This window comes from Arachis hypogaea, chromosome 3 (assembly GCF_003086295.3).
Source record: "Arachis hypogaea cultivar Tifrunner chromosome 3, arahy.Tifrunner.gnm2.J5K5, whole genome shotgun sequence".
Lineage (NCBI taxonomy): Eukaryota > Viridiplantae > Streptophyta > Magnoliopsida > Fabales > Fabaceae > Arachis > Arachis hypogaea.
This window is the reverse complement of record NC_092038.1, coordinates 128,404,006-128,419,664: the sequence shown is the minus strand read 5'-3', so window position 1 is coordinate 128,419,664 and position 15,659 is coordinate 128,404,006. Positions and strand designations below refer to the sequence as shown.

Genomic DNA, 15,659 nt, shown 5'->3' with positions numbered 1-15,659 from the left:
ATTCTTTGTAGCTCAAAAACGAGTTATTTTTTATTTCATCAACACCTGTCTCGCAGCTCCAGAAAACTCTGCTATTCCGTTCCAGCCAGATATTCCAGATTACTGCAAAAAATCATATCAGCCACTTCTTTTTCAGTGAGTTACGACCAAGCGCTTCAATCCAGCTCTAAAACAGCTCTTTGACCGTTCTTGGAACAACCCAAGCTCTATCAGCCCTCGTCAGCCAAGCACACCACACCTGTCATGTAAACTCACAGCCAAGAAAAAGATGATGCACAAATTCTATTTTTTTGCACATAACACACATATTATCACCATAATTTATAATTCCTAGTCTATTGAGTCTCTCTTTCGTGCTGACTCTGCCTACTAAGACAAACCAAGCAAACAATTTAACTATTGGAGGAACCGATCCTCTCCATATGGTACTGGTGAAACTGTAGCTTGTGATGTCCTCTGAGAGAGTCTCTTTCTGTACCACCTGCACAAAAGAGTTAGTAGAAAAAACACCTGTTCTGTCAAATTTCCATATAAATGTATCCTCTCTATCGGATGATAGTCTAGCCAGCTGTAGCCGCTCATGAAGTTGATTGAGCAGCTCCAGCTCCCATTGGAATAAATCTCTCCTCCATTGAAAGTTCCATACCCACTCTAGCCCATCCCAGAACCCACAGTCCCCTATGACAGATCCTTATTGATTTGACACAGAGAATAGTCTCAAAAAACTATCTTTCAAAGAGCCACTTTGTAACCAATCGTCCTCCCAAAATCGAATACATCTGCCATTTTCCACTTCTATAGATAGACCACTGATCATCATATCTCTTACCTGTTGCTCTTTAACATTAAGCTGGCAAATGTCTTTCCAAGGGCTACCTCTTGACGGTAATGGCTATTTTGACAATATCAAAGTTGGTCCAAATGGTTACAAGAACATACAATCTTCTTTCACAGCGGGCAATCTTCCTTTGAAAAGCGCCATCACCACTTGAATAGAAGCGATGCGTTTCTGATTAAAGCATCCCCCACACCTAAACCACATAACTTTTTCGGAGCTTGCACCATATCCCATCTCACTAGTGGTATACCGTTGTTTCCATTTTCTTTACTCCAAAAAAACCTTCTCTGTAGCCCAATATTAATATTAATACTGGGATTAGTATTATTTTCTCTTTTTTATGTTAATTATTCTATGAAATTTTGATTATTATCTAAAATTATAACTTATCTGTAATTTCTAAATGCGGTCATCCTACCAATTCTAATTATTATCACAATATCATGTGCTCCATAAACTAGAGCAATTTACATAAATAAAATGAATGAAAGAAACTATTACGCAAATACAACATTCTGAAAAACCAGACGCAAATGCAACAAATCCAATTATATGTAATTCGCAAAACCCTAACGCGGAATCTAGATACACGTAATCTGCTACACCCTGTCGCGGATTACGTTGAGAAGCTAAAAACTAATAAACTGTTATACCCTGTAGCGATTTATGAACAGATGGGCCCGAAGCCTATTCCACTACACCCTCTAGTGGTTTATGAAGAGAGTGGAAGCTTTGGAATATATTCATGAATACCAGTATAATAGTAACAACTCGTGATGCAAAATGTACGAAATTATAAAAATATACTTGTCATAAGCAATAAGTCGTACAAATATAATAGCCACCAGGCATTAACACTAACACGGAGTAATTACTACATAAGTCATACAAATATAATAGTCACAAGTCATTAACACTAACAGGAAATAAAAATAACATAAGTCATACAAATAGGTCGAAACTAACAGTAACACACCCAAGGCACTAACACTAACACCCAAAAAATGTAAATCGCTACATGAGAAAATAAAATTCAAAAACTAAAAGCATAAACACTACAAGTCCTACGAACTACCAGCAATGGTGGAGCCTCTCTGGGAGCAAGATCTACGCGTGTGCCCAGCCTGTCTGCAGAGCCCACATCACTTCGGTCGATTAAGGTCGGCCTCATCCATGTTTTTCCGGATTCTGCTGGAACCTCGGTCGCCCATCATGACAACGCCTCAAGCTAGGATCCGAAATAACGGTCGGACCATCATAAAGTGGCTAAAGTCCCTCTGGTATTGGCGGCACAAAACCCATCTGGTACACCCTGAACACCTTCTGCATGGTATAGACTTCGTCGACATAGATAGACCAGTCAAGCCATGACTGGGCATAACATGCAATCGCATGGCAACATGGATAATGGAGAGCCTGAAAGTATCCACAGTCACATGTACGATCCTGAAGGGAAACTCGGCACGTCCCAAGTGAAAAGGTCCCAATTGGTGTCGTCTCGGCAACGGTATACTCAGACTGGTGTCTATCGAATAGGGTGACAGTGAAGCACTTGGAGTCTCTCAAGTTGCGCTCCATCACCCTCATAAAAGACTGGCAAAACTTGGCACCGCTGGCCAACTAAGCCTCTGTCGTCTGACCACCAATCACAAACAACTCCGCTAGCCGACCATATGTGGACTTTACCAGGGCAGTAACCGGAAGATTCCGTGTACCCTTCAGAACAGAATTAACACACTCAGATATATTGGTCGTCATGTGACCGAATCGTCTGCCACCATTCTGGTGCTGAGTCCACTTATCGTATTCTATTCTGTTCGCCTAATCACACATTGCCAGATTCTCAGTTCGCATTATGTCAAACCAATAGTGAAACTCTGCCTCAGTCTTTGCATAAGCAGCGTTCACAAGCAAACGCTTTGCATCCGTGCCCTTGAAACTGAGTGCGAAGTTAGCTGCAACATGCCGAATACAAAATGCTCGATACGCATGAGGGGGTAACCACCCACTGTTAAGGTTCTCTAGTGTAGCCTTGATGCCGTTGTGCCTATCCGAGATTACCAGTATCCCCTGCTGCGGAGTCACATGTTGGCGCAGGTTGGTCAGGAAGAAAGACCACGACTCGGCATTTTCTCCCTCCACGATAGTGAAAGCAATAGGAAAGATGTTGGAGTTCCCATCTTGGCCAATGGCTAGGAGCAAAGTCCCGCCATACTTGCCATACATATGAGTACTGTCTATGCTGACCAATGGCTTGCAATGTCGGGAAGCTTCAACACAAGGAGAAAACGTCCAGAAAAGACGGTGAAAGTACACGCTTGAGGAGTCAACATCATCACCGACTCAAATCGGAGACATCTTCAACAAGGCAACGGTCCCCCTCCATGGTAGACTGCACACCAAGGATCCAACGAGGTAGCTCAGCATAGGACTCTTCCCAGTCCCTGTATATCTAGCTTGTTTCTCAAGAAGAGATGGGAAACATGCTCAATATCATTTGATTGAGCAGTTGACCCAGCCCCTTGTTGTTTGAAGAAAACCTCCACTTCAATTGGTATTTTTTCACGAAAAGCAAACATGAGATAATAAATCCAGTCTTTCACTAAGATTTCGAATAGCTGTCCCGAATTCAAGTTGATTATGTTTCGCCTCTTCCTCGGAGAAAGACGATCAAAAAATTCCCAATCATGGTCCTTACGGATCTGCCTTCTGTTTTGCCAACCACGTCTTCCTGTAAGTTGGCCTAAACCCGTATGTTGTTTTCGCACAGATCATGTGATAATCAAGATGTCGGTGGTCGCTTAATATCGATGTAGCCAAGCATGTGTATGGTCCGTTGTACCGTCAAACCTCCCAGGTTCCCTTTCACGCTCGAGGCTGATGTGAATCATCCACGTGCAACCCTTGCCGAACTCCTTGCATCTCCCATGGTACTTAAGATGATCCGACTCCATCACTCTATACTCAACACCGCGGCGAATGCTATAATCCTTTACACTAAGAACAACTTCCTCCTTACTGTGGAAAGATTAGCCAACTTGAAACTCAACTACAGAATTTTCCTCGCGCAAACCTTGACCCCAAAAGGTTGGAACTGACTCCGCCGGTTGGCCGACAACTTCCAGGTTCAGGGTAGAAAAATGTGCAGGTTGCTCATGTGTGCTGGCACTTGACGGTGGTTGACATGTTGCTGGGTTTGTCGGAATTTCATCATCGTTGTCCCCTCCAATGTCAGCAAGCTCTTCATCCAAATCATCCTCTAGCATCGCATTTTCAACCCGATCCGGTTCACCCTCACGTCCAACATCTGGAGATGGATGGGCTGAGGTGAATACCTCAAATGGACCAGTTACATACTCCAACAAACACTCAGCTGCAACGACGGGCATCGAGGTAGAGGCACCCCCATCGTGGTGGACTAAGGGTTTGGCACGGATGCCCCAGAACTATCGATGTCACGTTCCAACTTCGCAAACAACTCATGTATCCTCACTTTCGGAAAACTTCGGTGACAATGAAACAACACCTGCATATTTTCATCTGATCGTAACACAAATGTTTCATATTGCACGCCGGTTGACACAATCGCAATAGGAATCTTGTAGAACAGCTTCTTCAGCCACTTTGTGCCACACGCGCCCAACTTCTGCAATATAGCGGTCTTTAGATCCAACAGTGTATCTGATGACCTGATAAAAATACTTAGTGGTTCCCTATCGGTAAACTTCACACCGTGCCTCTTACTCTTTTTTATTTTTCTAGAAGAGTGCACTAACATAAAAAAACTCTCCTCACTCTCCATTCCTCAAGTTATGAATGAATGAAAATGACACTCTACACAACTTGCTGGGTATATATAGGCATCTTCAAAGCTTCCACTCTCTTCATAATCCGCTAGAGGGTGTAGCGGAATAGGTTTCGGGCCTATCTATTCATAAACCGCTACAGGGTGTAGCGGTTTATGAGTTTTTAGCTTCTCAACGTAATCCTCGACAAAGTATAGCGAATTACGTGTATCCAGGTTCCGTATTAGTTTGCACGAATTACATATAATTAGGTTTGTTCTATTTGCGTATGATTTTTCAGAATGTTGTATTTACGTCACAGTTTCTTTCATTCATTTTATTTATGTAAATTGCCCCATAAACTATAGTGTTTTTTTTTTTAATTTTCTACGAATAAATATCCCATATCAGTTCATAAATAATTTATAATTGAATTTAGTCATCAATAAATTTTAATCATCAAATCAATTTTTAAAATTTTTATTTCGTTAGATAGATAAATTCTCGCATTAAATTATTTGTCTATATAAAAATATTGACATAAGAATTAAAATATTCTTAAAAATTATTGTGTCTTTTATTAAATAATAATAATTCATTTGTCTAATTTTTTACATAAATTTAACGTAGAAATTAATATATCTAACAAAATAAAATATTAAAAGCTGATTTAATAATTAAAAGTTATTAACAATTAATTTGTCTAACTAAACTTTTTGGAGATTGATTACTCATGTAATTATATTCTTCCTTCATATCTAGAATTCGAAGAAACAACTTAGTATCTTCAACCAATAATGGTAAATTACTTAGACTAATTGATAATAAGACTATAGTGTGTGTTTTGAAATTGAAATTTTAATCATCACATAAATCCCATAAATTATGGTTTATGAACATCTAACCAAGCAATATATAAAAACTCTAATGATTATTAAACTACACTGACATGTAAATTATATTTGTTCATACTATATTCCCATTTCAATTACAAAAATATTTGATAACAAAAAAATAGTTAAAAATAATCATAATTTTTTATTTAATATTTATTAATTATTATAATAATTATAATTAATAAATATTAAATAATTTTTTTATCTCTTTAGTATTATTAATATATATTTTATTTGACATTTTTAAATTGAATTGTTTTCTATTATGAATTATTCTGTTTTAGCATTTTGTATTAAAATTTATTGATTCAATTTTAATTGTAATTTTTATGCAGTTTTTATTAAGAAGAAAAGAATGAATTCGATTAAAGATGAGTATAAAAAAGATAAATTAAAAAGAATATCAATATTGTTGCTAAAAAAGGATAACAAAAAAGTACCATAGGTAATAATTCTTAAATCGATGAAAGAAATATAAAAAATTAAACAAAAATGAAAAATATTAGCTTATATTGTTATATTTTGTATCAAAGTAAAAAAAAAATTAAAATCTTTAAGATTGTACTCTGAATAACACAACAAATATTGTATTTAATCTTTTTTTAAATTTAAATTAACATATTATTTTTTTAGAATTAATCCAAATACAAGCCTTTTCAATATATAAGTCATACAAGTCTTGAAAATCCCTAATCTCTAAGACGCGTTTCTTATGGCACGTATGTTTCACGCGCCTCCTTAACATATTTTTCAATCAATCAACGCGCGAATATATAATTTTCTTTTTCGAAAAGATTTTGTTTCCTTTTTTAAATTCCTTCTACGTTTTCTTGTCTTCTCTCTTCGATCTCTTTCGTACATTTCTCTCTCCCTTCTCCTTCTCCGTTTATGTAAGTTTTTTTTTTCTGTTTTCTTTCTTCATTTTTCTCGTTTTCCATTGTTTCTGAAATTAAGCTCTGAAATTGTTTTGAAAATAATGAATGTTTCAACTTCAAATTATCAACTGAATCAGAGCGAAATGAATTTTGAATTTGAATCAAATAAAATTTATGAGGTGTGGTTTAATTCCAGTTAATAATTGAATCTGAATTTGAATCCAGTTAATAGTTTATGATTGTGTAGCTAAATAATGCGGGAACATTGTCTGTGAAATTCGCTGTTTATTATTCCTTGTTTAAATTGAATCTAATGTACTAGTTCTAATGAATTTTCTACATTTTATATGAGGGATGTAAATCAAGAATATTTGGGTGTATTTCATGAAAGTTTGGGTGTATTTACAGTTTATAACTTTTCATCTCATTGAGGATGAATTGTCTTATTGTGTTTAGTTTCTGTTTATTGATGATTCATGACTCTAATTTTTGATATTTTTTATGATGGTTTTATAGTTGTATTTGCATTCTATAGTTTATATATACTTGTTTTAATATGGTGTATTTTGGGTGTATTTTGCAACAAATCTGTGGTGTTGATGAGCAGTTTGTATCCAAGGTTGAGATGACTTTTAACACCTTTGAAGATACTGCAAAATTCTACAAAAATTATGCGAAGGCTGTAGGTTTTTCTACAAGAGTTCGGAGCACAAATAAAAAGGAAAACGAAATTAAGAATCAATTGATTACATGTAGCAGAGAGGGAAAATGGAAATTGAAAATATCTCCAACCGAGAAGACAAATCCCTTAGCTGGATTTGAAGTAGGGAAATCAAAATTTTTTTATTGTTTTGAATCCAATCAAGTGGTTGAGATGTGGTTCAATTCAGAAGAAAAAATATAACATTATAGGAAACATTTTTCTGTATTTGTAGCAAATTTGGGTGTAACTTAAAGATATTTGGGTGTAAGATAAAGATATTTAGATTTATTTATAAGAATTTTATGTGTATTTTTATTCTGATAAGTTCTGCATAATTTAAACTTTTCATCTTCCTGTCTCCTCCTCATCTTCTGCTTCTTTTTTTTATCATCATCACTATCTTTTTTTTTTCTTTTTTTATTTATTTTTTTATTTTTGTTTTACCTTCTCAAATTTCTTCTTATTTTACTTTCTTAATAAGAATAAAAACAAAAAAATCAAACAAAGAAGAAGAAGAAACATATAATACTGCAAAATTACTTGAAAGATAATGGACTTACATTCATTTAACTAAAAGAAAGAAAGAAATAAGAAAAAGAAGAAGAAGAAAAAATACAACATTAGAGAAAATATTTTTCTGTACAAAAATGTTATTTATACACTAAAATCAGCTATTAAAATCAGCCACCAATGTATTTGTATATAAATACATCTGTGCTTTAATTTATTTTTAATGTATATTTATATTTCAGTATATATTTTATACTGGTAGTTAATTTTGGTGGCTGATTTTAGTGTACACGGTGCATAACTCATTTCTGTATTTGTAGAAAAATTGGGTGTAAAATGAAGATATTTGGGTGTAATACGAAGATATCTGAGTGTAAAATGAAGATATTTGGGTGTATTTTTATTATGATAAATTCTGCATAATTAAGAACTCTTCCTCTTCATCCTCATCATCTTCTGCTGCTTCTTTTTTTTTTCATCATCATCACCATCTTCTTCTTCTCTTTTTCTTATTCATCTTTTATCTTTTGTTTTACCTTCTCAAATTTTTTTGTTTTACTCTCTTAATAAGAATAAAAACAAAGAAGAAGAAGAAGAAGAAACACGTAATACTGCAAAATTACTTAGAAGAGAATAAACTTACATTCATTTAACCAAAAGAAAGAAAGAAATAAGGAAAAGAAAAAGAAGAAAAAAATACAGCATTAGAGAAAATATTTTACTGTATACTAAAATCAGTCACTAAAATCAGCCACTAATGTATTTGTGTATAAATATATGTGTGCTTTAATTTATTTTCAATGGATTATTTGTATTTCAGTATGTATTTTATACTGGTGACTGACTTTGGTGGTTGATTTTAGTGTAAACGTAACATAACTCATTTCTGTATTTGCAGCAAATTTAGGTGTAAAACGAATATATTTAAGTGTAAAACAAAAATATTTGGATGTATTTTTATTCTGATAAATTTTGCATAATTTAGAATTATTCATCTTTCTCCTCCTCCTTATTTTTTGCTATTTTTTCATCTTCTTATTTCATATTTTCATAATTTTTTTTGAGGAAAAACAAACAAAGAATAAAAAAATGCATAATACTGCAAAATCAAAAGAAGAAGGAGGAGAAACACGACGATGAAAAAGGAGGAGAAAAACAAAAGAAAAAAAAGAAGAAGAAGGAAGACGAAGAGAAAAAGGAGGAGAAACGCAAAAAAAAAATAATAATTATAGTTTTTATCAAAAAAAAAGAGTCGTTCATAATGATAAGAAAGCGCTTTAGAAATATGATGTGTATTAACATGTTTTTTTGAGTGAACGTAACTTCTATTAAATTTGGCTCAATTTATAAAATTTACAAATTAAAAAGACTTATATATATAGCATAACTAATTTTTTATTACTACTATTTTAGTTCTCTTAAATTTAACTTCAGTCCACTTACGTCCAAGTACGCAGCAGCAGAATTAATAATAGTGCGTTTAATTTATTTTAGTAGTGGACGATGACAAACTAATTTTTTGTTTCCCTTTTGATAGAAAATCACATTTATTATATGCTGCGTTTTTTTATAGGACACAGACACTAATACATAAATATAATAGTATATATTCATTATTTATTTATTAAAATAAATTTTTAAAAAATATAATGACATACAAATATACATAAAATATATATAATATTTTTTAAATAAAATGAAATACTTAAATACATTAAATGAAACATAAATATTTACTCTTTTATTATTAATAATTATAATAATAAAATTAATATTTAATTTATATTAATATATCTTGTTTAATATCAACAAACACAATAAAACAATAAAATAGTATATCTTTATATATATGTCTGTTTGTATTTATATATTTAAAAAACAATAAATAAACATAGCCATATTGTCTTCACCAAAATATATATTCATATATGTTTTTTTATGACTATTAAAAATTATTTTTATTAAAATAATATTACATAATTAAATATACATATAAAAATCTTTTAAATTAAAAATTCATCAAACTAAAATACTTTTAATATTCTTGCATTATGATATGTTTTTAAGTGTTGTATTATTTATCTATCCGCCGAAAGATATGTAGCTAAATTTTCACATGATATCCCCTTAAGTACGATAAAAAATCAGGATTGTCCGAGGGGATTTTTTTTCCTAAACTTTTGTTTCTTCAGATTTCACTCAGTAGCTGCTAAATTAACCAACAGATCGCATTGTTTCTGGTTCAGTGTGTTCACTTTAAACAGAGACGAATAGAATTAGACCATCCTCAACATCCAACCAGAGGCTAGAATATAAGTTGTATTGAAAATTACTTATGCTATTATTAAACTATGTATAATATAAAAACGTTACAAGACCAATTGATTCGGCATTTACGAAAACACGCAGAAAATACAATACAAGAACCTCACCGTTCAATTTCCCATTTATTCACATGACACGCAGAAAGCACACTACAGCATTCAAGAACAAGAGATTACTAGATCACTGTATACTGCATACTTTTGCTTAACCAGTAATTTGAATGGGCTTAACATCATGTTTCTTAACTTCCGCCTTGGGAACAGTGACAGTAAGAACACCATTCTCCATGGATGCCTTCACCTGATCCATCTTGGCGTTCTCGGGGAGCCTGAACCTCCGCATGAACTTGCCGCTGCTGCGCTCCACACGGTGCCAGGTGTCATTCTTGTCCTCCTTCTCAACGTTCCTCTCGCCGCTGATCTGAAGGACACTGTTATCTTCGATCTCAACCTTCACTTCCTCCTTCTTCAGACCAGGAAGATCAGCCTTGAACACATGCGCTTCGGGAGTCTCCTTCCAATCCACACGAGTGTTCACGAATGCAGAATTCTCTGAAGAAGTAAGAGAGCTCGGGAATTGGAAGTCCCTGAAAGGGTCCCAAACGTCGAGGGAGAATGGGTCGCTCCTTCTGCCACCAAAGAAACTTGGAATCAGCGACATCTTCTCTTTGTTTGATGATTAAGGTTGTAACTTGCAAGCAGAGAATGTAGGTGTAATTGTCGTTGTCAATGCTTGTGCCCGATAATGTTGAAGATGAGAGAGGACACGAGGTATTTATAGTGATTAATGGAGGAACGGAATGAAGATGCAGCTTCTAGAAATATCCTACTTATTTCTTCATCTATTCGATTCGAAGCTGTTCTGGATTCCTCTGGGGCTAGTAGAGAAATAGAACATGATACAACAAGAAGGCTCTAGATTTTTTTTTTTTTCGTTTACAGAAGGCTCTAGATTCAACATTACAGCCTCTTGTGTGAAGCCCATGACTTAAAGGGCTTAAGGATTGATTAAAATGAAACAATGAGCCCAATAACAAATAAATAATAGAACTCAAGTTCTTACCAGTATGACAAAAAATAAGTTCTTACCGCTAATATTTCCAAAATAAATAAATAAAATTATTCTTAACAGCTTACCGATATATAAAAAAAAAAAGGAAAAATTCTTACCAATTTAATATATATGAACTTGAAGGTTGTGGTAGGTTTAGAGAAGGGGGTTGAATTTATGTCTTTCTTTTGAGTTGCTGTTATAACCTTTTAAAACAAAACTTTTAATTCTGATTCTGTTTGTACTCAGCAGCGAAAATTTATGAGATAATTTATTTTTGTCTCATGAATATCAGAAAACAGAAATACAGCAGAGAAAAGAAAAGCTAACACCAACATATATCTTGGTTCGGTTGCCTTGTGCTATGCAACCTACCACAACAATGGAGGAATTTTCACTATAGTTAAAAGTATTACATACACCAATTTCACACTCAAGTTCTAACCTAATTTGACATTGGCTATGCTAACACCTAACTATTCACTCTTAGTGCTAACCCAACTAAGAAAGGAATACCTAACAGGTACAAAATACAAGACACTTAACCAACCTAAAGAAATCATAAAATAACTATAGACTTTTCTCTCAAGTGTATTACTCTGTCTTTTTTCACTCATGCATTTTACTTGAGTTTTCTCGCAATGCCTTTTCTCACAAGAAATTACAGAAAGATAAACTTAGAAAAGTACATTACAATCAGTAAAATATGAAGGAGATTGACTTCATCAACAGCCTTTGTGCTATGCGAAAACCAGATTAGTAAGCCTCTGATTCAGTTCTTCATACTGGCAGAATGCACTTTTTGATTAGGTTACATTGTCCAGTTAGTTGAACTTTCTCAAAGAACACTTCTCAGAACAAAACCCCAATACTCTGGTTATCTCTCCTTGGTTTCTGAATGAATACCAAACTTCTTTTATCTCCTTGCATGTTGCTTGATTCTTCTTCCAAGGTCAACATCTTGAGCCTTGAGCTTCACCAACCCACAGATTCACTTTTTCTCATTAAACCTTAGAGTGGAAACTTTGTTTCTGACTCCTTCATCTTGGCCGAAAGCCATAAAGCAGCAACCACAAAAGTCTTCTAGTTGTCAACTTAATCTGAACCCTTGAAAACTAACTTGGTCCCCAAGACAAGTTTGAGATCGTGAATACACAGCAGAGAAGAACAGAAACCAACTTTTCTTTGTATCCCATTTCGGATTGAGCAGAGAGTTGGGAAGAAGAGAAAAAATTGAGTTGCATGTCTAAGGAAATGGTTTACCTTTGATCTTTTCTTAAACTTGATTTGGCTTGAACTTGTTGATTTGACATTCTATCTTTCAAGCTTGAACCTTCTCTCTCTTGCTTCTTTGGTTACTAGCTTAGGGAAGAAGCTATTTTTCTCTTTCTTACTTTTCTGAGTTTCTGACCAATTTACAAAGGTGAACGTTGCTTTTGGTTGAAGCACATGGAAGGAATTTGAACCAAATGAAGTACCAGAACATGGATCGGATCACTACCTTTTTGTCCGTTTTGATTTTTCAGCCTTGTTTTCTTATGGGCTTCGTTTACATTATTGACCCATCAGCCTTGTTTTATTTCTCATTCCATTTGGGCTGTAATTCACATTTTGGCCTGCAATATTTTATAAATAATTAGTAACATGCAATTATAATTAATCAACACTAATTATTTATTTTGCCCAAAAATAATGTTTGTCATTACTAATTATTTTAGTTAATTTATTAACTCAACAGAACTGGATCAAATTATTCTAAAATGATAAAATAAAAAATTAATTATTTTTAAATTAAAATAATAGAATTTACATATAAATATATAATGAAAATTACAATTTTAACGGTGATTAATTAATCTCTCATTTTATTAGTTTATCAATATTTTTATTTTAAATGATCTAAATTCTTTTAAACTACTAATAGTTTAAATTAGGTTCAATTACTTTATTGGTCTCTATAGTTTTGCAAAATTTTAAATTAAGTTCCTATATTTTTTTCTTTTTAATTGGGTCTATGCATCAATTTTTTTTTTAATTAAACCCCTCTTAGTTGTAATTGGCTTAATTGTATAGAGACTTAACTAAAAAAAATTTGGTGTTGGGACATAAATAAAAAAAGGTATAGAGACTCAATTAAAATGAAAAAAGTATAGGGATCTAATTAAAAATTTTGCGAAACTATATGAAATAATAGAGTAATTAAACATTTAAATTAATAGAAACATGTGCTTCAACCAAAAAAAATAAAGCCAAATTGAAGGTTTAATATGCTTATGTTTTGGTCATGTATGAATTTTTAATTTTGACAAATAATGTTTGCTATCGTTTGAGAATATTTACCTAAGAGGAAAATATCTAAATATGATCAAATTATGTATTGATTTTACACAAGAGAATATTTTACAAGTAAATGTGAAATGTAAATTACAATGATATGGTTAGGGCCGTTAAAATGGGCTAAATTCATCGGGTCAGCCCGTTTACTCGTTTAAATGGGCGGGTTTTGCCTCTAAAATTAAGCCTGTTTAAATTTCAGGTTAAACGAGCTGAGCCCGATTAACCCGAAAAAAATGATGGGTTAAACGGGCTAGCCCGCGGGCTAAACAAGTGGCCCGTTTAATTTTTTTTTACATTTTTTTAAAAAATAGCACTTTTAGCTAATATTTTTTCCGATTCGACCCAAAAATCCGACCCACCAGCTAAAAAATATTGTTTTTTATTGGTTTTTGACCTAAAAGTAATATTTTTTGCCAAAATTTTTTTTCAAAAAATAAAATAAAATGATAAACGGGTTGACCCGTTTAACCCATCGGGCTGACCATAAACGGTCCGAGCTAGAAAATTCTTGCCCGTGAATAAAGCGGGTTTAAACGGGTCAGCCTGTTTAACCCACGAACTTAATAGGCCGGGCCTAAATAGGTCGAGCTAGCCCATTTGACAGCCCTAGATATGATTCGTTGTATTAATGAAAATATTGTTAATGTTTGGGTAGCGGATATTCTTACTTTTAATTTCATAATATTACTTTTCTATTATACGTTATCTCTAAATAATTTTTAATACAATTTTTTATTATTAAAAAAATAAAATAACAAAAATTAAAAATAATTTTTAAAAAATTACATAAAATAAAAATAATAATATCGTATTTGGAAATAACAACCTCACTTCTTAATGTAGGTTAAAAAATTTTAATATGGAAATAAAATGAGTGATATACTTTAATATGGTAATTTTGGGTGTTTTTTAAAATTGTGGGAGTACACAAATCGGACCCTCCGATTTGTGTTTAAAAAGTTAAAAAAAATTCAGAGTACACAAATCGGAGGGTCCGATTTGTGTTAAAAAATTTGAAAAAATTCAGAGTACACAAATCGGACCATGCGAGTTGTTTGATTTTAAAATTTTGCTTAACAAATCGCATGGTCCGACTTGTGGGTAAACAAATATGAATTTCGGAAGCTAGAAAACAGACCCTCCGAGTTGTTTGTTGTTATCAATTTTTTTATGAAAGGAAGAACTCGCATGGTCCGAGTTCATTTCACTGACACCACATGGCTGTAAAGCACCTGTATTCCCCACATCTGAGTCTAACACCACTTTATCTTCCATATTCAAATTAAAAAGTGTCTTAATGTATATAGTATTCACCAAAATATGCATGCTGTAAATGACTGAAATATTTTGGCATTGGGACGAGTTAGCATTCTGTTTGATTCTATAAGGCTAAAATTGTTATATCCAAATAAAGCCAAAGACTCGAAGCTCTTCGAAACTTGGAATTTACCAAACAAAAATTTACTTATTTATACTTAAAAAAGGAAAAAAAAAAAGTTAACGAATCAATAGGCCTTTCTAGAAAATACCGGATGAGTCCTCTATGGCAGTTTAAATACCCGATGTGTCCTCTTTGCTCATCATCAAGAAAGCATACAGAAGCAGTTCTCAGATAGCAAACAACAATCACTATCTTTCGGAGTAGCAAGTATATCATCTAATAGAGGAAAAGATGTCGCTGATTCCAAGTTTCTTCGGTGGCCGAAGGAGCAACGTCTTCGATCCTTTTTCCCTCGACGTTTGGGACCCCTTCAAAGACTTCCAATTCCCGAGCTCTCTTACTTCTTCCGACAATTCTGCGTTCGTCAACACTCGTGTGGACTGGAAGGAGACTCCCGAAGCTCATGTCTTCAAGGCTGATCTTCCTGGTCTGAAGAAGGAGGAAGTGAAGGTTGAGATCGAAGATAACAGTGTCCTTCAGATCAGCGGAGAGAGGAACGTTGAGAAGGAGGACAAGAACGACACCTGGCACCGTGTGGAGCGCAGCAGCGGCAAGTTCATGCGGAGGTTTAGGCTCCCTGAGAACGCCAAGATGGATCAGGTGAAGGCATCCATGGAGAATGGTGTTCTCACTGTCACTGTTCCCAAGGCAGAAGTTAAGAAACCTGATGTTAAGCCCATTCAGATCACTGGTTAAACAAGATACTTTTTTCCTTGTTTTTGCTCCTCTCGTTTTCAAACCTGTGTTTGCGTTTTGTTGTGAATTGTAATTGCGTAATGCCTATGTCATGTTCATGTCCCTGAGAAATATAATGTTGGAATAATTAATTTTCAATAACCCAGATCATCCATATTGAATCACCAAAAATATAACATAATGCGAAAACGTACCTGAATTCA

The 15,659-nt window shown here is 33.7% G+C and overlaps 2 protein-coding genes across 2 annotated transcripts; one reads left to right on the top strand and one right to left on the bottom strand.

Annotated features, from left to right (window-relative positions):
• Positions 1-10,020: 10,020 nt before the first annotated feature.
• LOC112791496 (17.3 kDa class I heat shock protein) lies at positions 10,021-10,805 on the bottom strand. The gene has a single exon (XM_025834355.3). The coding sequence runs from the start codon at positions 10,590-10,592 to the stop codon at positions 10,137-10,139; it is 456 nt and encodes a 151-aa protein (XP_025690140.1). The 5' UTR covers positions 10,593-10,805; the 3' UTR covers positions 10,021-10,136.
• Positions 10,806-14,677: 3,872 nt separating this feature from the next.
• On the top strand, positions 14,678-15,597 carry LOC112791495 (17.3 kDa class I heat shock protein). Its single transcript, XM_025834354.3, has one exon. It carries the CDS (start codon positions 14,992-14,994, stop codon positions 15,454-15,456), a length of 465 nt encoding a protein of 154 aa, XP_025690139.1. The 5' UTR covers positions 14,678-14,991; the 3' UTR covers positions 15,457-15,597.
• The last annotated feature ends 62 nt before the right edge of the window (positions 15,598-15,659 follow it).